This window comes from Spermophilus citellus, assembly GCF_964194105.1.
Source record: "Spermophilus citellus genome assembly, chromosome: 17".
NCBI classification, from domain to species: Eukaryota; Metazoa; Chordata; class Mammalia; order Rodentia; family Sciuridae; genus Spermophilus; species Spermophilus citellus.
Window position 1 is genome coordinate 41,932,428 of NC_138199.1, and position 23,601 is coordinate 41,956,028.

At 36.8% G+C, this 23,601-nt stretch overlaps 1 protein-coding gene across 6 annotated transcripts in view; it reads right to left on the reverse strand.

Annotated features, from left to right (window-relative positions):
* The window catches only part of RAD51C (RAD51 paralog C), a 36,987-nt gene that overhangs the window by 9,061 nt on the left and 4,325 nt on the right, over nt 1–23,601 (reverse strand). For 4 of the 6 annotated variants that reach the window (XM_081272088.1, XM_081272086.1, XM_081272085.1 and 1 more), the window contains exons 4-7: nt 23,451–23,584; nt 15,590–15,721; nt 5,069–5,135; nt 4,262–4,322 (exon numbers count right to left, since the gene is read on the reverse strand). In XM_081272088.1, the coding sequence (XP_081128214.1) occupies nt 4,262–4,322; nt 5,069–5,135; nt 15,590–15,721; nt 23,451–23,584 (394 nt within the window). Of the gene's footprint in view, nt 1–3,518; nt 3,666–4,261; nt 4,323–5,068; nt 5,136–15,589; nt 15,722–23,450; nt 23,585–23,601 lie in introns of all 6 variants that reach the window. The other 2 variants (XR_014019444.1, XM_081272087.1) reach the window with 2 other exon arrangements.

Below are 23,601 nucleotides of genomic sequence, written 5' to 3' on the forward strand. Positions count from 1 at the left end.
TGATTTCATGCAATTTTAATGACTTGAAGATATCTGGTTTCACACAATGAAGAACAAAATTATTTTAATTCTACTAAATAAAGCTAACTTATTCTGATTATTATAAAGTATGCATACTACTTTTCATATATCCATAGGCTAGAAAAAAAAGTGTAGAAACAGGATTTGGGAGGGGGGGTTGGGGGGAGTTACTGGGGATTGAGGTCAGGGGCACTTAACCACTGAGCCACATCCCCAGCCCTTTTTATATTTTATTTAAAAACAGGGTCTCACTAAGTTGCTTAGGGCCTTGCTAAGTTGCTTAGGGCCTTGCTAAGTTGCTGAAGGTAGCTTTAAACTCTCAACCCTCCTGCCATGGTCTCCCAAACTACTGGGATTACAGGCATGCACCACCATTCCTGTCATGAAAAAAAGATTTTACCTAAAAAGAAAATAAGAGCTACACATTCAGATTTGCTAGCAATCAATGCAATACTATAATTACCTTCTAGAAATAGTTGTTATAGGAAAAAAAGAAACAGACTCTATCATAGAGTCAGCTATAAAATGTGCATAATACTATCAACTTTATAGTTTTCTGGAAAATAAAATGAAAGTATACATATACACAGTGTTTATTCAATAAAGGACATAATAAATATTCAACAAAAGGAAGCTGTTATTTACTAAGCTAACCTTTCTGGGTTTTTTATTTCATTTTTGCTTTTCTATATGTTTGTTTTTTCACCTGGGGATCAAATCCAGAACCTTACAGATGCTAGGCAGGCACTCTATCCCTCAGTCACAACCCCATCCTGGTTCTCTCACTTTTAATAATAAAAGGCCTAGGGCTGGGGACGTGGCTCAAGCGGTAGCGGGCTCACCCGGCATGCGGCCCGGGTTCGATCCTCAGCACCACATACAAACAAAGATGTTGTGTCCACCAAAAACTAAAAAATAAATATTAAAAAAAAAATTCTCTCTTTAAAAAAAATAAAAGGCCTAGATTTTTCAAAGAGTTATTGAAAGGATTATTTGAAATGTTGAACATTAAGTTCTTAAAAAAATACCTAGCACAAGCAAGCATGTACAATATAGTGTAGAATATAGGGAAATTTTCATAGTACAGTAGATTTGCCCGGTTCGATCTATATTTAGAATCAATGTTCTATACTGTTTTCTAATTTCTTAAGAAAGATCTGTAAGAAACTGAATTAATATAATCGTTAACTCTTAAAAAGTAAGTATGAGGGGCTGTGGCTGTGGCTCAGTGGTAGAGCACTCACCTGGCACATGTGAGGCACTGGGTTCAATCCTCAGCCCCACATAAAATAAAATAAAGGCATTGTGTCCCTCTACAACTAAAAATATAGATATTAAAAAAAAGTAAGCATGATTTTCGGACCACATGGGTAGCTGACCAATGCTAACATCTAGAATTTGACAAAGGCAACAAACTCACCCTTTCTGTTGAGTTCATAAAAAGATGAAATGTCTTTCTTTGCTATTATTTTCCTTACTTCTTAAATACATTCTATTAATGAGTATTCAGTAACAGTCCAGACAAGAGCTATTGTATATTAAATGCTCAGGAGAATTCCTAAGAGCATGTATACAATAGGATGTACTTTACAGAATAACCTAAATCTGGGGAAGTATAAGCAATGTGGTGGTGGTTTTTGTTGTTGTTGTTGTTGTTGTTGTTTTTGTATCAGGAATTGAGCTCAGGAGCACTCGACCACTGAGCCACATCTCCAGCTCTTTTTTGATATTACCTAGAGACAAGTTTCCACTGAATTGTTTAGCACCTCACTTTTTGCTGAGGCTGCCTCAGCCTCCCTAGCCACTGGGATCACAGTCGTGCGTCACTTTTGCCCAAAAAGCAATTTTTTTTTTTTTTAAGAGAGAGTGAGAGAGAGAGAGAGAGAGAGAGAGAGAGAGAGAGAGAGAGAGAGAGAGAGAGAGAGAGAGAATTTTTAATATTTATTTTTTAGTTCTTGGTGGACACAACATCTTTGTTTGTATGTGGTGCTGAGGATCGAACCCGGGCCGCACGCATGCCAGGCGAGCGCACTACCGCTTGAGCCACATCCCCAGCCCCCAAAAAGCAATGTTTTTAAAAACTCTCAGCTGGAGAGCTATTACCAAGTCTCTAAATAAGGTTTGTTGCTAAGAAGAGAATTCCTTTTGTGAATCGAGTACAGGTTAAGTATCCTCAATCTGAAAATCCAAACTTCTACAAAATGTGAAACTTTTTGAGCACCAACATGATGCTGTAAGTGGAAAAATTCCAAATCATGAAACTTTATTTCATCTACAAAATTATGAAAACTTGTATAAAATTACTATCAGGCTACGTGTATATTAAAACACAAATGAACTATGTTCACACTTGGGTCCTATTCTTAAGACATCTCATTATGTATTTACGAATATTCTAAAATTGGAGGAAAAAAACAGTTCTAAAACAACTTCTGGTCCCAAGCATTTTGGGTAAGGAATACTCAATAAGTATACAATAATTTATTTACAGAATTAAGGGGAAATAGGTAATTGTAAAACACTATTCATTACTTTTATGGTTTGAATCTGAAATATTCCCCATAGGCTCATGTGTTAAAGGCTTGGTCCTCAATGCAGCAATGTTCAGAGGGGATTTTCAGAAGTGACTGAATCATGAGGGCTCTAACCTCATCCATAGTTAGCCCATTGATGGATTCACAGGTGAATGGATATTGGTAGGTGGTAAAAACTGTAGGAGGTAGGACCTAATTGAAGGGATTGGGTCCTTGGGGACATGTTCCTAAAAACTACATCTCGTCCCCAGCTGCTTTCCTGGGCCCCCTCTTGCCACCATGAGGTATGCAGTTCTTCTCCACAACACCATGCCATGATATTCTCTTCAACAGAAGCCCACAGTGATGGGGACCAAGCAACTATTGAATTGCTTGAAACTGTGAGCCAAAATAAATATTTCCTCCTTTAAATTGTTTTTCTCAGGTTATTTTGTCACAACAATTAAAAGCTGACAAAATTATGGGGGAATTTTACCTAAGCTCTTTGGAAATACCATCTCTCTCTCTCTCTCTCTCTCTCTCTCTCTCTCTCTCTCTCTCTCTTTTTTCCCAGTCCTGGGGCAATCTACCAATAAGCTACATCCCCAGCACCCCCACCCCCACACCCTTTATTTTATTTTTTTTTTTCAATTTTGAGAAAGGGTCTTGCTAAGTTGCCAAGGCTGCCCTCGAACTTGCAATCCTCCTGCTTCAGCCCTTCCCAAGTAGCTGGATTTACAGTGTGTGCCACCATGCCTAGCTGGAAATACTAATCTTTCAAGGAGACAAAGACTACACAAATCAATGCAAAATATGTATGCCCAAGTGTAATTAGTTTTGCTATGAGCTTAGTGTCACTAAAAACTAACTTAGGCCTGTTTTGGTTTTTTTTTTTTCAGTTTTAGAACAAATAAATGCAACTTAAAAAAAAACAATGTCACTGACTAGGCCCAATATGTTTTTAGGTGATTATTCCATCTTTACCCATGTACTGCCTCAGTTTCCTCCATTATTAGAGAATTTCCATGCCAAGGTCTGTAGGTAATTCCAATTAATCACAAGGCAGAAAAGCTGGCATGAATCTGACATTTTTTGAAGCACAGAATAAAAGACTTCATAGCTTTCAATGGCCTATTTTAAAGAAAAAGAAAGCTGGTTCATTCAATAGCTCAGCAGCTTTAAAAACAAACACAAAGGTTTCATGCTGCCATGATTTTTTTTTTAAAGAACAATTCTTGTGAAAGGCAGGTAAGTAACTGGGTAATAAAAGCAGAATAAAAAAAAGACACAATTTCATACAAGAATTATATTAAGCAACTAAAAAGCCATCCTATTTTCCATATTAAAATTAGTCCTAAAGCTAACCTCAAAATTTTTCTTTTGTCTTGATTTTATTCTTCTTTCAGTTCCTTCCAGGAACACAGAGTACCATTCTGTATGGCTAATAAATTACTTTAGAGAGCTTTAGAAGGTGGCATTCCTTAGTCACCTACTTGTTTCAGGTGCATGCACCCCATCATTTTAAAATTCCAAAAAATTCTCTATGTAGTTAAATGTGCAACACAACAATATGCTTCTATGTTTAGTGTAAGTAATGCCAGACAAGGCAGCAAAAGCATTAGTTTTGGGTCACTATAAATCTTATTCTGGGAACTACCTAAGAAACTAATAAGTAATGAGCATACTTAACCTAATATTCACAATTATTAACTTGTGTCTGTACCTACCTTTGCATTCTGTCCCACTGAAAAATTAGCCGTATTGTAGCAGCATGTCCCCAACTCTCCCCTGAAAGAAAAGAACATAACTTAATATTGCCTTGCTGATTAGGCTATAAGTTCCTTAGAATACCTCTAACAAAATATAGTTTTACTTCATCAAATTTAACATAACAAGAATGTACTTGGATTTAAAAATCCTAGGACGTGAGTCACATGCTAAGATTAATAGAGTTTTACCAATCTAGGGAAATACTATAAATCATTAGCCTCTTTTTTTTAAGATGGGATCTATGTTGTCCGGGCTGCCCTCAAACTCCTGGACTCAAGCGAGCCTCCTATCTCAGTCCCCCAAGTAGCTGAAACAAAAGATGTACATCACTGTGCCTGGCAATATATATATATATATATATATATATATATATATATATATATATTCTTACAGATTTTAGTGGAAATACATCTTGTGGCATTTTGTTCTAACAAAATCATGCTGAGGCTAGGAACAGAGTCATAAGTCTACTCATGGTAATATGATATGTATTTAAATGGATTACTCTTTTCTCTTAACTAACACTGTGAGGTTTTAATAGTAGCAGTAATTTTTTGAATATTTGTATTTCAGGTACTTGACAGTAAATATTCAGTAACTGTTTGTTAAATTAGTGAAAGGACACTGTGCTTGGTGCTAAGATTTATCAATAAGCAAAATAAACACTCTCTGCTTTCATAGACCTTATAGCACTCAATAAACATCAAATGAAAAGGCAGAAAAAATTGTTAAATTAAAAATGCTCATCTCATTAATTTACCTACCTAATGCAGGAACCAGCAAGGCCTGATTTTTATCAATCTTTGTTGTCATTTGATTGGTTAAAATTACCTAAAAAAGCAAAAATGTGGGAAAGTCAGACTCACCTGAGTCTCTCCCCAAAATGATCAAGTATACTCTCCTGTGATTTCTAAATACAATAACTGCTAAAGAAAATGTTAAACACAAACATATTTAAATTAAACAAAAATTTTCCAATAAGTTTCTTTAAATATACCCATAAGGCATATATGGTGGTACATGCCTGTAATTCCAATGACTTGGGAGGCTGAAGCAGGAGGATCACAAATTCAAGGCCAGCCTCAGCAACTTAAGGAAGGCTTAAGCAACTTAACAAGACCCTGTCTCAAAATAAAAAACAAAAAAGGTGGGGGATTTTGCTTAGTGGTTAAGTGCCCTGGGTTCAAATATTTAGTACCAAAAAAAAAAAAAAAAAAAAAAGTGTGCTCATAAAAATTAGTTATCTAAAAACTTGTTTTCTCCCATACGGAGGATGGAACCCAAGGCCTTACCTACATGCTCTACCACTGAGTTACACCCCAAGCCTAGCTGCCAAGTCTGAAACTTGCAACCCTCCTGCTTCAGCCTCCTAAGTAGATAAGACTACAATTGTATTCCACCACACCTATCACAGTATTAGCTACTATTTATGGAGGGCTTGCCACAAACCCAGTAACATTTTGGGTGCTATACATATAAATACAAATATTAATCTTGTCAGTTTTAGAGCTGGAGAAACTAAGGCAGGAAAAAGTTCGTAACTTGACAAAGATCATAGCTGTTGAACAGAGCTGGTAGATCCCAAAAGAAGAGTATATTGAGCCAGGTGCGGTGGTGCACACCTGTAATCCCAGCGGCTGCAGAGGCTGAGGCAAGGAGGATTGCAAATTCAAAGTCAGCCTCAGCAGCTTAGTGAGGCCCTAAGCAACTCAGTGAGACCTGTCTCTAAATAAAATATAAAAAAGGGCTGGGGATGTGGCTCAGTGGTTAAACACTTCTGGGTTCAATCTCTTCCCCACTAAAAAATAAAGAATGATCATTAATGGCAGGCAACAGTTGCAGCAAAGCAACATCAAGAATTGGTGTTACTCTCAGGAAAGAAAACTGTACCTCTTCCTTGTTCACAGTGCTCTACACATTCAGAGAAAAAAAAATTTTTTTTCAGTACTGGGGACTGAACTGAGCTACAACCCCAGCCCATGCTGACAATCAAACTTACAATCCTCCTGCCTAAGCCTCCCAATCAGAAAACTTTTTAATAAGAATGGGAGGGAGGGGGCAGTAGAAAGGTGGTATGGCATAGGTTGGACTCTAGAGCAAAACTCTGCAGGTTCCTTACCATCTGTGGCCTAATGTGAATTGCCTAACCTTGATAAGAACAGAGAAGTTCTTTCTGTAAAAATGTTAGAATAAAATAAACCAAACCAAATAATACATAAAGACTCAAAGAACAAAAGCTTCATAACTTGGAGAACTAGAAAAACTTTTAAGTTTTAGGCTGGGGTTGTAGCTCAGTGGTAGAGCACTTGCCTAGCATGGGTAAAGCACTGGGTTTGATTCTCAGCACCACACACAAATAAATACATAAAATAAAGGTTCATTAACACCTAAAAAAAATTTTTTTTAAAATTCAAATTAAGTCAGTAAAATAACCAGAACAGCAGCAGCAACATCATAGTGGTAATGAATATTTATTGAGTACTGAATACATTCCAGAAACTTTTAAATACAATTTATTTTCATTACCTTATCTAATTTTTACAACTATTCTATAATGGGGTACTATTTATTTATTTACTTATAGTATTTTTGGTACTGTATTTTTGCAGCTTTATCACTGAGCTGCATTCCCAGACCCTTTAATCTTTTATTTTGAGACAGGGTCTCCCAAAGTTATCTAGAGCTTTGCTGAATTGCTGAGACTGGCCTTAAGCTTGCAATCCTCCTGCCTCAGCCTCCAGAGTCTCTTGGATTACAGGGGGCACCACTGCATGTGGCTAAATTGGATTGTTATTCCAGTTTTACACATAAGAAATCGGAGGCTTAAAAGATTCAGTTCTTTACCATTATTGCCTCCGCAGAATATCTTTTTTTATTTTTTAAGCAGAGTCTCCTAGATTGTCCAGGTTGACCTTGAACTCTCAATCCTTCTGCCTCAACCTCCCAAGTAACTCAGATTACAGGTGCATGCCACCATGCCCATCTATTGTTTGTTTTTTCTTTTGTACTGAGGATTGAATTCAGGGGCACTTGACCACTAAGCCACATTCCTAGCCCTATTTTTTGTATTTTATTTAGAAACAGGGTCTCACTGAGTTACTTAGCACTTTGCTGAAGCTGGCTTTGAACTTGCGATCCTCCTGCCTTAGCCTCCCAAGCCACTGGGATTTTAGGCATGCACCACCAAGCCTGGCTAGAATATCTTTATTCAAAGGAATAAAAACCTCAATGTTTTTATGTTTAGAAAGGAGACAAAGATGGCATTAAATTTTATCATTTTACAGAGAAAAAACAAGTGAGAAAAAAATATGAGCTCTAAATTCATAAAGTATAATACAAATATTAGTAGAAAAACTCAGTAACCAGATCAAATTCTAAATTAAAACTATAATACTTTGTTAGTAATAACCAGTTGTTGCTATACTCAGAGATAGCCTTCAAAGCTAAAAATATTACTAATTCTCTTGGATGAAAATGTGGCCTATGGTAAAAAATTCATGTTTTTATTTTAAAATTTTTAGTTGTAGATGGACATAATACCTTTATTTATTTATTTTTATGTGGTGCTGAGGATCGAACCCAGTGCCTCACACATGCCAGGCAAGTGCTCTGCCACTTAGCTACAGTCCCAGCCAAAGATTCCATGTTTTGACAATCACTTTATTTTTTTTTATTTTAGGGATTGAACCCAAGGCCTTGACCATTCTCCACATAATCTATGAGCCACCCCTCCACACAACCCCAACAGTAAACTTTTATATTTTTTGGTGGTACTAGGGATTAAATCCAGGGCACTCTATCACTGAGTTACATCCCCAGCGCACACCCCATGCTTTTTTAAATTTGTTTTTCTTTGCACCAGACTTTTTACTGGTGCATATAGTTGTACATGATGGTGGGATTTATTGTTACATATTAGTACATGCACACAAGATAACAATATAATCTGACCAATATTCCCACCCCAGCACTTCTCCCTCTTCCCTGGTCCCCCTCCTTTTCCCCTACTCTACTGATCTCCCTTTGCTTTTCATGTGATTACCCTAGCAACTATCTTTTCCTTTTCCCTCTCTAGCTTCCACAAATGAGAGAAAACATAGGACTTTTGAGCTTCTGAGTTTGACTTATTTCACTTAACATGATAGTCTCAAGTTCCATCCATTTTCCTAAAAATGACATAATTTCATTTTTCTTTATGTCGGAATAAAACTATACTGTGTACATATGTCATTTTTTGCTTTGTTCATTCATCTATTGATGGACACCTAGACTGATTCCATAGTTTGGCTAATGTTAATTGTGCTGCTACAAACATGGGTATGCATCTATTGCTACAGTATCCTGACTTTAATTCTTTAGGATAAATATTGAGGAGTGGAGGGCTGGGGTTGTGGCTCAGCAGTAGAGCACTCATTTAGCACGTGCAGGCACTGGGTTCGATCCTCAGCACCACATATAAGTAAATAAATAAAGGTCTATCAACAACTAAAAAAATAAATAAATAAAAATAAAAAATACTGAGGAGTGGAATATCTGCGTCATATGCTGGTTCCATACCTAGTGTTTTCAGGAACATTGATACTGATTCCCATAGTGGTTGTACTAATTCACAATCCCTCCAACAGTGTAAAAGTGTTCCTTTTTCTCTATATCCTCTCCAGCATTTATTATTGTTCATATATATATATATATATATATATATATATATAATTGTTTTGCACTGGGCATTGAACCCAGAATCACTCAACCACTGAGCCACATCCCCAGCCCCTTTTTTTGTATTTTATTTAGAAACAGTTGCTTAGGGCCTCTCTAAGTTGCTGAGGCTGGCTTTGAACTCAAGATCCTCTTGCCTCAGCCTCCCAAAGCACTGGGATTACAAGCATGCACCACCAGGCCCAACCCAAATGGTTATTTTAAATATTCTTCCATTACTAAACATCCCTCCAGAAAGAAGACAGTTACTTTTGCAAGCTGAAACTCTTAAAGAAAAAAGAATTCTCTGAAAAGCAATATAAGTTGCCTACTTTAAAAAAATTGTTTGAAAGAAAGAAAGAAAATGCTGTTCAGGATGTGAGGATGATCTGGCTATAAAATCTGGCACCCATTCATCACCAGGGTTGATTCAGCTGACTCTGGATGGCTAGAAGGGTATCCCTTCCTCCCTCACCACTCCCTGTGCATCCCTCCCAGAGCTGCATGCTCAGTCCAAGAGGGAGATCTTCCCTGATAGAGGACTTTTCTTTAGTCAAGGGTATATGAGTAGCTTGTTCCCCTGCTAGAACCTCCAAACAAGCTCTCAAGAAAAGGCTGTCTGGGCTGGGGAGATAGTTCAGTGGTAAAGCACTTGCCTACCATGCATAAGGTCCTAGGTTCAATACCCATCACCACATAAAAAATAAACAACAAGGGGCTGAGGCTGTGTCTCAACGGTAGAGCACTCGCTTAGCATGTGCAAGGCGCTGGGTTCAATCCTCAGCGCTGGGTTTGATCCTCAGCACCACATAAAAATAAAGTTAAGGTTAAAAACAAAAGATTTCTAAATAATAATAATAATAATAAAATGATTTTTTAAAAAACAAAAGGCTGTTTGGCTGTTTCTATTGTAATGGCAACATAACTAAAATTTTTCTTTAGCTAGAAATAACTCTGTAGTTCATTTTAATCTCAATCAGATACCAAATTAATTACATGACTTTTTAAAATTATTCACTCCTTAAGTGCCATAGTACCTTCCTCATTCGTTGCCTCATACCAGGCATCTTAGAAAAAGCTAGACAGGAATTTAAATTGGTAATTAACTGAAGTGTATGACTAACCAGCTTCCCCAAAATGCTGAGTAATACATCTTACTGTACATTCTGCTTAAGTTTTAGCATCTAGAATATTTGCTTATGCCCACACTTTTTATTTAGAGATATGATGACCAGATCCATAGCCATTAGTCACACGTAGCTTTTTAAAAGTAAATTAAAACTAGAAATGCAGTTCCTCAGTAGCATTAGCCATATTTCAAGAACTCAAAGGTCTAGACTGCAAATTTCTATCTTTTCAAAAGTTTTATTGGGGGCTGGGGATGTGGCTCAAGTGGTAGCACGCTCGCCTGGCATGCATGCGGCCCGGGTTCGATCCTCAGCACCACATACAAACAAAGATGTTGTGCCCGCCGAAAACTAAAAAATAAATATTTAAAAAAAAAAAAAAGTTTTATTGGCCAGAACTGGTTCCTATTATTTAGCTTATCCATTACATATATTTGAGAAAATGAACCAGCTGTCCAACATCCTAAAATTCAATTTTGAATTATTAGCAAATCTTTACAAAATAATTACACTATTTCTACAAAAATATTGGACTCAACATGATACAAATGACCATGTGATTACTCCAAGGTTCTCATAAATAAACCTTTAAAACAGTAAAATTAACAATCATTTTGAAATTATAAACTTCAGAGCTTTAAAAATACTTTCACGAGGCTGGGATTGTGACTCAGTGGTAAAGCACATGTGAGGCACTAAATTCAATCCTCAGCACCACATGAAAACAAATAAATAAAATAAAGGTTAAATTCACAAAACAAAACTTTCACTATCCAAATGTCCTTCAACTGATGATAAACAAAATGTGGCATATTCAGAAAATGCAAAACTATTTAGTCATTAAAAGGATATTGAGGGCATGGTGGTACCTGCCCATAATCCCAGTGACTTGGGAGGCTGAGGCAGGAGGATTATAGATTTGAGGCTAGACTCAGCAACTTAGCAAAGTCCCAAGTGGCATGGTAAAACTCTGTCTCAAAATAAAAAGTAAATGCTGTGCATGGGGTACATGCTTGTAATCCCAGTGGCTTCAGAGGCTGAGACAGGATGATAGAAGTTAAATGCCAGCCTCAGCAAATGAGCAAGGCTCTAAACAACTTAGCAAGACCCTGTCTCAAAATAAAAAATAAAAAAGGCTGGGGAAGTAGCTCAGTAGTAAATTGCCCCTGAGTTCAATCCCCAGTACAAAAGAAAAATAGGCTGGGGATGTGGCTCAGTGGTAAAGCACCTTTGGGTTCAAGCACTAATATCAATAAAATAATAAAATGATACTTATATATGCTAAAACATGGATGAATCTATGTGTTTTTTTAAATATGTTAGGCAAGCATTCCACCACTAAGCTATATCCCCAGTTCAACATAGGTGAGTATTGAGAACATTATGCTAAGTGAAAGAAGCCACACAAAAGAGGTCATATATTACATGATTCTATTTATATGAAACATTTAAAAAAGACAAATTCAAAGAGACATAAAGCAGATGAGTGGTTGTTAGGGACTATGGGGAGGGCAGAATGATTTTTGTTTTTAAATTTGGAACTATATTTTATGGAATTACTTTCCCTGTATATGACATCAGGTTTGCAACAGAAGAAATTTCCATGAAATCTTAGAGAAGAAAATAAAGGTATAGACATTTTTAATAGTCTGAAGGGTCATTGTGGAACAGAGATTTCTTTTTGGGAGTGACTAGAAATGTCCTAAAATTAGACAGTGGTGATTTTTCCTTGACTTCCTGAATTTGCCCAAAACATTGAATTACTTACTTTAAAAGGGTGAGTGATATGTGAATTACACCTTATTAAAGCAGTTATAAAATTTTTGGCTAATAACTAAAGAAATACATTTATTTTTTGAGGGGGGGGTTACTGGGGACTGAACTCAGGGGCACTTGACCACTGAGCCGCATCCCCACCTCTATTTTGTATTTTATTTAGAGACAGGGTCTCCTTGAGCTGCTTAGCACCATACTTTTGCTGAACTCACAATACTTCTGCCTTAGCCTCCCAAACTGCTAGGATTATAGGCATATACCACCAAGCCTGGCTAGAAATACATTTTTTAAAAAATTTTTTTTAGTTGTAGATGGACACTATATCTTGATTTTATTTATTTATTTTTCTGTGGTGCTGAGGATTGAACCTAGTGCCTCACACATGCTAGACAAGTGCTCTACCACTAAGCTACAATCCCAGCCCTAGAAATACATTTTTAAAAGGACTTTCCTAGGCAGGCATGGTGGCACAGGCCTGTAATCCCAGTGGCCAGGGAGGCTAAGACAGGAGAATTGCAAGTTCAAAGACAGCCTCAGCAATTTAACAAGGCCCCAAGCAACTCAGCAAGACCCTGTCCTCATTTCATTTTGGAAAAGAGTTAAAAGACTGGTAATACCAAAGGGTGAGAAAGATGTGGGAAAACAAGAATTTCCATTCATTGCTAAAAGAGAGCATATTTTGGAACATGCTTTCTGAGAGTAATTTAATAGTATGAAAGAAAATGCTCAAGCAAAATGCTTAAAAACAGAATCCTTTGCCAGGTGTGGTGGCACACACCTGAAATTTCAGCTACTAGGGAGGCTGAGAAGAAGGTTGCAAGTTTGAGGCCAGCCTCATCAGCTCTGCAAAACCCTAAGCAACATAGTTAGATCCTATTTAAAAAAAAAAAAAAAAAAAAACAGGCTACGGGTATAGCTCAGTGGTAAAGTACATCTGGGTTCAATTCCTAGTTCTACAGGGAGGGGGAAAAAAAAGATTCCTTTGGTTTAATACTTTCACATTAAGAAATTTATTCTAGTTGGGCATGGGGCACACACCTATAAATCCAGCAAATCAGAAGGCTGAGGCAGGAGGATTCCAAGTTCTACCTCAGCAACTGAGCAAGACCCTGTCTGAAAATTAAAATTTAAAGAAGGGGTAGAAACAACAACAAGTGCTGGCGAGGATGTGGGGAAATGGGTACACTTGTTCATTGTTGGTGGGACTGCAAAATGGTGCAGCCAATTTGGAAAGCAGTATGGAGATTTCTTGGAAAGTTGGGAATGGAACCACCATTTGACCCAGCTATTCCCCTCCTCGGTCTATTCCCTAAAGACCTAACAAGAGCATGCTACAGGGACACTGCTATATCGATGTTCATAGCAGCACAATTCACGATAGCAAGACTGTGGAACCAACCTAGAAGCCCTTCAATAGATGAATGGATTAAAAAAATGTGGCATTTATACACAATGGAGTATTACTCTGCAATAAGAAATGACAAAATCATAGAATTTGGAGGGAAATGGATGGCATTAGAGCAGATTATGCTAAGTGAAGCTAGCCAATCCTTAAAAAGCAAATGTCAAATGTCTTCTTTGATATAAGGGGAGTAACCAAGGACAGGGTAGAGATGAAGAGCTTGAGGAAGATTAACATTAAACAGGGATGATAGGCGGGAGGGAAAGTGAGAGTTAAGGGAAATTGCATGGAACTGGAAGGTGAGCCTCAGGGTTATACACAATTACATATAAGAGGAAAGGAGGAGTAGGAGGAAAATTATATAAGTGGAAGAAACGATTTATAGTAGAGGGGATGGAGAGAGAGTAGGGGAGGGGAGGGGAGGGGAGGGGTGAGGGGACAGTGGAGAATGGGATAGACAGCAGAATACATCAATCACTAGAAAGGCAATTTGTAAATCAATGGAAATGTAACTGATGTGACACAGCAATCTGTATACGGGGTAAAAATGGGAGTTCATAACCCACTTGAATCAATCTGTGAAATATGGTATAATAAGAACTATGTAATGTTTTGAACAACCAACAATAAAATAATTAAAAAAAAAAATAAAGAAGGGGTAGAGATAGAGCACCCTGGGTTTGATCCCTAGTACCCCTGCCCAAAATAAGAAAAATTGATTTGAAGCCAGATGCAGTAACATGTGCCTGTACTCCCAGCCACTAGGGAGGCTGAGTCAGGAAGATTCCAAGTTTGAGACCACACTTAACAATCTGTCTCAAAATAAAATATAAAAAGGGCTGGGGACATAGCCCAATAATAGAAGGCTTGCCTATCATGTATGAAGCCTGGGTTCCATTCGCAGGACCACAGAAAGATAAAAGAAAGAAAAAAAAGATGAAGCTATTACTGTTAAAACAAAAACCTAGTTAAGTGCAGTGAAACACCCACGTAATCCCAGCTACTCAGCAGGCTGAGGCAGGAGGATCTCAAGTTCAAGTCCAATCTGGGTAACAGTGAAATCTAGTCTGGGGAAAATAAATAAATAAACTTAAAAAAACTATGCAACCTGTTAGTCTTGAGTGCCCTCTACTGGGGATTCTTCACTGATTCAGGTATTAACAAGGCTAAATTAATGGCAAAAATTAATTCAAACATAGAAGCTATCCTTCTCAGAATATGGCAAAAAATCTGAAACTCAAAGAAAATATGTATGTTTTAAATTTTATAGAGAGAATTCTTTATTAACTTATAATGTATTGCAAAGATGTGTTTAAAGACTCTAATCAGAGTAAAAACAAACAAAAATTAAGTAGAACAGTTTGATCTTCCATCTTCCTCCTAACAAAAGTATGTTTGTCAGTGGTAAGATAGGGTAGCAGAGTGGAAAGTAATGGTAAACAGGTGGTTTAAAGTTTAAAAAAATAAAAAAGCCACATGAGGTGTGTGTCTGTAATTCCAGCTAGGAATTACAGGAGACTGAGGCAGGATTGTAAACGCAAAGCTGGTCTGGTATTTTGTGTGATAGCAAAAAAAAAAGCTTACTTTTTTATCTCTTTATTTCTGATCTTATATTTACCTCTCTTTTCACATTCAAATCTCAAAGAGTTGGCTCTACCTTAATACACTAGGTTGTTTACATTATGATTTTTTCCAATCCATGAGTCTATGATTTTTTTACTATGAAATAATGAAATACTTACTAAACAAAAACGAGGACGTTATAAACATAAAATATATATTTAGATAAAGACAAAATACAATTACCAAAGGTGGCATTTATTTATCAAAGTTTGTTTTTTAAAAATTACATTGATTATGCTTGTTATTTTGCAGGAAAACAGATACAAGACACTTATGACTAGTACTAATTCTTTTTATAAACCAAACCAAAATAAAACAACCTTCAAAACTGTGTCCACTGGGTGTGGTGGTGTAATCCACCTGTAATAACCCAGCACCTCAGGAAGCTGAAGGAGGACAATCAAAAGTTTGAGGCCAGCCCCAAGCAATTTAGTGAGACCCTATCTCAAGATAAAAAATTTTAAAAAGGCTGGAAAATGTGGTTCACTGGTAAAATACCTCTGGGTTCAATCCTCAGTACCAAAACAAAACCAAAAAACCCCTGCATGTACATATTTTTTCCTTTTTAGAGTAAGGCAAAATCTACCTTGGTATTTGTAGTCATTAATATTTTATACAGTCTTGACTTTATTAAAGAAACTCTCTTGACCAGTAATACTTACAGCTAATCTGTGATTATTTGCAAGGCTGATCATTTGCTGGGCAAGGCCATTTAGTAATCGAGTTCGAAGGGATAGGTCATCAATGTCATGGCGAAAAGGAAAAGCAATGCCATCTACTATCACTAATCGAACCTAAAGAAAGAGATAATGATATTAAAAATAATAAAAAATGGCATCCAAAAAGCATAATTCATTACAAAAAATACTTTAAAATCAAGGGCTTTTTTTCTAACTCCTCAAAGAAAGGCTTTCATTTGGAAATTATAAATCTATTTATACAATGTTTTCTGAAATAATTACCAAAAAATATTATTTTTAAAGAGAGTGAGAGAGGGAGAGAGAGAGAGAGAATTTTTAATATTTATTTTTTAGTTTTCGGCGGACACAACATCATTGTTTGTATGTGGTGCTGAGGATCGAACCCGGGCCGCACGCATGCCAGGCAAGCGCACTACCGCTTGAGCCACATCCCCAGCCCTAATTACCAAAAATTAAAAGGCACCCTTGTTTTGACAATTTAACTCAAAAAGAAAAAGAAATAATAGCAATTTTCATATAACTTGCCAGTATACACAGCTTTTTATAGAGGCATTTTAAACTGATAAAGCACATTTTTTTTTAGTTATAGGTGGAAACAATATCTTTATTTTATTTATTTTTATGTGGTGCTAAGGATTGAACCCAGTACCTCACGCATGCAAAGCAACTGCTCTACTACTGAGCTACAAACCCAGCCCATATTTAAAGTCTTGGTAAAGAACTGGAGGTACGGCTCAGTAGTAGAACACTTGCCTACCATGCATGAAGCCTGGGTTCAATACCCAGCATCATGGGGGAAAAAAAAAAGCTAAACAAATTTCTCCATTAAATATACCAATTTTATGCACATATGTACATATTTTGGTGTTTGGAGTCAAACCCAGGACCTTGTGCACCCTAAGCACACATTCTAACACTGAGGACACCCCCCCCTCCGCCGCCCAATTAAACATAACAATTTTATTTTCAAGGTTCCTGTTATATTATAAACAAAACAAACAAAAAACCCTCTTCAGCAGATGCAGGCATGGTAACCCATACTTACAGTCCTTTACAGGGGAAATACCATAGAAAGACAGGCTAATGAATGTTGTCTCTTCTTCCACCTCCATGATCAATGCCATCAAGTCAATAGCTTGAAATCATCTATAATAGCAGTATTTTCTCCATGGAAATCAGCTAACAAATTAGCCACAGATCTGAGCTTACTTTATTATCTATAAAAAGTCCATGTGAGGTAGAAAATGTCCAAATCAGAATTTTAAAACGTGTTGTATCTGTAGCCATTACATTGTGAATTTCACCAAAAATCTGGGAAATATTCAGCCAAATATACAGTGGCATGCATCTGTAATCCCAGGGGCTTAAGTGGCTGAGGCAGGAGGATCACAAGTCTAAGGTCAGCCTAAGCAATTTAGCAAGGTCCTAAAGCAACTTAGTGAGACCCTATCTCAAAATAAAAAATAAAAAGGACTGGGGATGTGGCTCAGTGCCCCTGGGTTCAATCTCCAGTACCAAAAATAAATAATTTTTTAAAATAAAAATAAAAAAGAGTGTGCTGGGGCTGTGGCTCAGCAGTAGTGCACTTGCCTGGCATGTGTAAGGCACTGGATTCAATTCTCAGCACTGCATATAAACAAATAAAATAAAGGTCTATCAACAACTGAAAAAAAATTTTTTTAAATAAATAAATAAAGGGGCTGGGGATGTGGCTCAAGCAGTAGCGTGCTCGCCTGGTGTGCGTGCGGCCAGGGTTCAATCCTCAGCACCACATACCAACAAAGATGTTGTGTCCGCCGAGAACTAAAAAATAAATATTAAAAAAAAAATTCTCTCTCTCTCTCTCTCTCTCCTCTCACTCTCTCTTTAAAAAAATAAATAAATAAATAAAAATTAAAAAGGGCTGGTGATATAGCACCCCTGGGTTTAGTGTCTACTATCCAGAAGGGAGAAAAAAGTCAATTCAGCAAAACAAAATGAAACTTAGCTAATTTTATTGTTTTATTTTTATCATATTAGTTAACTTAAGCAAAAATGTAACCAACATTCATTTTTTAAAATTTTATTTTATTCATTTTCATGTTGATGGAACTTTATTTTTTATTTATATGTGGTGCTGAGAATCAAACCCAGTGCCTCATACATTCAAGGCAAGTGCTCTACCAGTGAGCCACAACCCCAGCCCCCCAGCATTCATTTTTACAACAGTATTTGTTCATTAATGATATAGTCACCTTCTTGTATCACTTGACTATTCAACAGACTATTAAACATAGTCAAGTGGCTATGGGTAGCTTGATTTTCCAAATCATGGCATAGTTTGGATATGAATACAAGTTTAGAAAAATTAAAATCAACAAAACCCCCATACATTGTTGGTGGGAACATAAAGTGGTTCATCCACTGTTTAAAAAAAAAAATTGGGGGTGGGTCCCCCAAAAGTTGAAACACAAGATTACCATATGATTCAGCAATTCTACTCCTAGACATACCCAAAGAAACCTGAAAAATGGTACTATAACAAATATTTATAAATACATGCTCATAGCAGCACTGTTCACAACTGCCAAAAGAAATAATCTAAGTATCTATCAACTAATTAAAGGATAAACATATTATACTATATACATACAATGGAATATTATTAAAAAGGAATAAAATTCTGACACATGCTACAATGCAGATGAACTCTAAAAACATGTTAAGTGGAAAAGCCAGACATACAGGTCATATATTTATTACATGAAATATCCAGAATACGTAAATCTACAGAAACAGAACACGAACTGATAGTTGTAGGGGCTTAGAAGAGAAGAACAGGGAACGATTAAGAAATGGGTAGGGCCTTTCCTTTTGAAGTGGTGAAATTTAAATGAATAAATAAAAATAAATATTTACCAGCAGACCAATGGAGAAGTAAGAGGAATTGGTCAAAAAGTCATGCATAGTGGTACATGCCTATAATCCCAGCTACTGTCTAAGGTGAAGCAAAAGAATCTAAAATTCAAGTCTAGTTTAAGCAATTAAATGAGACCTTTAAAAAGGGCTGGGAGTGTAGCTCACTGGTAGAATACTTGCCTAGCATGCAAAAGGCGCTTGGTTCAACCTCTAGTACCTCTAGTCTTGTATATTTATTCAGTGATTCTCAAAGCCAGGTGATTGGATAACATAATTGAACTGACAAAAAAATAAAAATAAAAATAAACCAAGAGTTCTGTAACTGGTAAAAGTATAAGAATATAAAAATGAAAGCATATGTGGTGGCACATGCCTAATGCCAGTTACTTGGGAGACTGAGGAAGGAGAACTGCAAGTCTGAGGCTAGCCTGACAATTTAGTTAGAACCTGTCTCAAAATAAAAAATAAAAAGGGTTGGGTAAGTAGCTGAGCAATAGTGTGCCCCATGTTTCAATCCCTAGTACCTTCAAAAACAAACAATTAAAAAAAAAAACATAGGTGATTTCAAAGTTGACTCTTATAATTTGTAGTTCTATATATTCTATAAACTACTACCAACAGTGAATAACGAATTATTGTTCCCAGGGAAAATAAAGGGTTACATTTCAATGAACCTCTGGTTACATTTTTCATCAATTGATTAATGTGTATACTCCACCCTTCCCCCCCGCCATACTGAGGACTGAACCCAGGGACATTCTATCCTACTCTGAGCTATATCCCCAGCCCTTTTTGCTTTTTACTTTGAGACAGGGTCTTGCTAAATTGTCCAGGCTGCCTCCAAATTGTGATCCTCCACTCCTATCTCAGCCTTTCAAGTAGCTGGGATTATACACACCATACCAGGCTACATAACCTTAGTTATGTGTATTCCTGTTTAAAACATTTATTATATGTTGATTTATTAATATTGACTTACAACCAACAGCACAATAATTTACCCAGGAATAAAACTTATCTAGCCAAGTGCAGTGGTACACATCTATAATCCCAGCAGCTCGGGAGGCTAAGACAGGAGAATCTCAAGTTCAGAGCCAGCCTCAGCAATAGTGTGGTGCTAAGCAACTCAATGAGACCCTATCTCTACATAACATACAAAATAGGGCTGAGGATGTGGCTCAGTGATCGAGTGCCTCCGAGTTCAATCCCCTGTACCAAAAAACCCAACAACTTATCTAATACATGTATTTTCTCCATAAGGCATAATACACCCTTCCTGTGCTTAGAAATACTATCCAGCAGTTAAGCACTATACCTGAGGGACATTTTAAACATTTAAATCACCAACAAAAAGAAAAAAATGTAGCATTAAAAAGAACACACAATGGGCTGGGGTTGTGGCTCAGCATTAGAGCACTCATCTAGCCCTGGATTCAATCTTCAGCACCACATAAAAATAAATAAATAAAATTGGGCTGGGGTCGTGGCTCAGGTAGAGTGCTCGCCTAGCATGCACAAGGCACTGGGTTCGATCCTCAGCACCACATAAATGTAAAATAAAGATATCGTGTCCACCTAAAACTAAAAAATAAAATTAAAAAAAAAATATATATATATATATATATAAATAAATAAAGGTATTGTGTCCAACTACAACTAAAAAATTAAAACAAACAAACAAAAAGAACACACAAAAAAGATATTCATGTTTACAGTATGAGAGCTAAAACAAGAAGGTGAAGCATCATCTTCTTCAATCTCAGCTAGGAATGTGTTAGAAGGAAAATCAGTTTTTCACATGATATAAATGTCTGCAACTATGAAATGAATTGTTCCCCCCCCCAAAATATTCACAGGTTGAAACTCTACCCCCCAAAGTGTCTGTATTTAGAGAAAGGGCCTCAAAAGAAATAATTAAGGTTAAATGAGATAATAAGATATATATCTTGATTTGACAAGATTAGTGACTTTAAGAAGAGACACTAGATACTGGGTTCAGTGATGCATGCCTGTAATCTGTGGTGAAGCTGAAGCAGGAGGGAATCTCAAGTTTGAAGCCAGCTTCAGAAATTTAGAGAGATTTTATCTCAAAATTAGAATAAAAAAACTGGGAGATAGCTCAGTGGCAGAACACCCCTGGGTTCAATCCCAAGTAGCCCCCCACCTGCCCGACACACTAACAGAAAGCTCACCAGAAAGCCTACTCCCTTCTCCCAACTGAGGACACAGCAAAAAGGTACATCTACAAGCCAAGAGAGCCCTCACAAGAAACTAAATCAGCCATAACCTTGATCTTGAACTTCTAGTCTTCAGAACTGTGAGAAAGTTCTGTTTTAAAATCATTCAAATCTATGATATCTTTATTATGACAACCAGAGCTGACTAAAACACATTATAGTATCAGGAACTGAGGTACTACTGTCACAAATACCTGAAAATGTAGAAGTGGCTTTGGAACAGAGTAATGAGTACAAACTGGAAGAGTTTTGAGATGCTTGCTAGATATGTGCACATTTTATACACACACACACACACACACACACACACACAAATAATATGGATGATACTGAGCAGGACACAGTGGCTTACACCTGTAATACCAGCAACTTGGGAGACTGAGGCAGCAGGATCACAAGTTCAAAGCCAGCCTCGGCAACATAGTGAGGCCCTGTTTCAAAATAAAAAAATAAAAAGGGCTGGGGATGTGGCTCAGTGGTAAAATGTCCCTGGGTTTAATCCCCAGTACCTAAAGAAGAATACAAAAAGGGGCCAGAGTGATTCTGGTGAGGTCATAAAAATGAGGAACCTGTAATTCAAAATTGGAGGAAAGGTGATCCTTGTTATAAAGTGGCAAAGAACTTAGTTGCTGTAGTCTAGTGTTTTGTGGAAGATAAAAAGTGAGAGAGAAGAAAACTGGCTATTTAGCTGAGATTTCTAAGTGTTAAAGGAAGTGGCTTGGTTCCTCTTTGAAGCCTACAGCAACAGAGGATGAATTGAAAGAGGAATTGGTAAGCAAAGAAGAACCAGTACTAGTCAGGCAGCGACTCTGGAGGCGGAGGCAGGAGGATCACAGTTTGAGGACATCCTCAGCAACTTAGCAAGATCCCATCTCAAAATTAAAAAAAAAAAAAAAAAAAAAAGGACTGGGGTGTAGTATAGATCAGTGATAAAGTGCCCCTGGGTTCGATCCTCAGTACTGGAATGCAAATATCTACCTGATGCCTGTCCTACCACTGTATTTTAGAAGCACATAACTCTTCCGTTTTCACAGGCTCACAGCTAGAGAGGAATTCTACCTCAGGGTGAACTCTAACTTGAGTCTACCAACACATTTAGATGAGACTTTAAATTAGACTTTAGAATTGACACTGGAACCAGATAAATCTTTTGAGGTAACTGTGATCTAATAGATGTGTTTTGCATGTAAAAAGAATTTGAATTTGGGGAGGGCCAGGGGCAGAGGCTAAGGCCTGAACTATGTCCCCCTAAAATTCATGTTGAACCCTTAACATACAACATAACTGTATTTGCAGAATAGGCTTCTAAGTAAGTAAGTAAGGTTAAGTGTTAAATAAAATGAGGGTCATAAAGATGGGACCTTGATCCTTAAGGATTAGTGTCCTTGTAAGTAGAGACAACATGCACATGCACTCTCACTCACTCTCATGCTGTCTCTCTTTCCCCTTCTCTCTCACTCACAGTCAGTCTCTCCCCCCACCCCCCCGCCCACCACATGAGGTGACTGTGAGCCAAGAAGAACAATTTTGCCAGCAAGCAAATCATCCTGAACCTTTATGTTGGATTTCTAGCCTCCACAACTGTAAGAAAATAAAAATTTGTTGTTAAGCCATCCAATCTATAGCATTTTTATTATGGTAGCTTAAACTAACATATCTACAAATGACTATAAAGCATTGGTAGTATTGATTTGGGGGTTACAAATAAATCTTAGCAACCAAGCAAATTTACATTTATATACTTTGTCAGTATGGGGTACATACACACCTATAAATCCAACAACTTGGGAGGTTGAGGCAGAAGAATCATAAATTCAAGCCCAGCCTGGGCAACTCAGTGAAACCTTCTCAAAATAAATAAAAAAGAGTTGGAGAGCGTTTGCCTCACATGCATGAGGCACTGGGTTCAATCCTCAGCACCACATAAAGTTAGTAAATAAATAAAGACATTGGGTCCATCTACAACTTAAAAAAAATAAATAAATAAAAAGAAAAGAGTTGGGGATGTAACTCAATGGTAGAATGTCCCTGGGTTCAATCTCCCGTAGGGGGCGGGTGGAAACTGTGAATAATGAAAATTAAGTTACTTAATGCTGAAATGAAAACTTTTCCCCAAGATCAGTAATAAGACAAGAATGTTCACTTTCATCAGTTAGTCAACATTACACTGGAAGTCTAGCTAGAGAATAAAGCAAAATAAAAAATAAATATAAGCATCCAAATTGGAAAGTAAGAAGTAGGGCTGGGGTGTAGCTCAGTGGTAGAACACTTGTCTAACATGTGTAAGGCCCTGGGTTCCATCCCAACACTGCTAACTAAACAAAACGAGCATTGTGATAATGGCAAAAGAAGAGATATGTAGGTCATAAGAACCAAGAAATAAACTCAACTTTATAGTCTCTTGATATTTCCATTTTAAAATTATTTTAAAAATAAATAAAATTATTTAAACTTCAAAACTACCGTATATACACACATATACATAAGTAGTTTTGAAACTGAAATTTGAATAGTATATACGTATATACAAAATAAACATAAATGTATATAAATATATTGTAGGACAGGGAAAGAAGAGATATTCTTTTTTGACTTTAATTTTATGCTACCATACTTCATAGTTATTTTTCATGCTTATCAAACACATCCAAAGATAGTTAGTTATATTTCAGTTGTTTGACTCATACCTTTGAATGACCTGAAAGGAAATCTGGAAGAAGATAAACTTGCGCCAGTAGTTCTGTATAATCATGACAACGAAAATAGTAAATATGGGAAAGAATATTTTCAAGAGTGAAGTCCTTCAAAGCTCTTTGGTGTTCTGAAGAAAAACAAAAC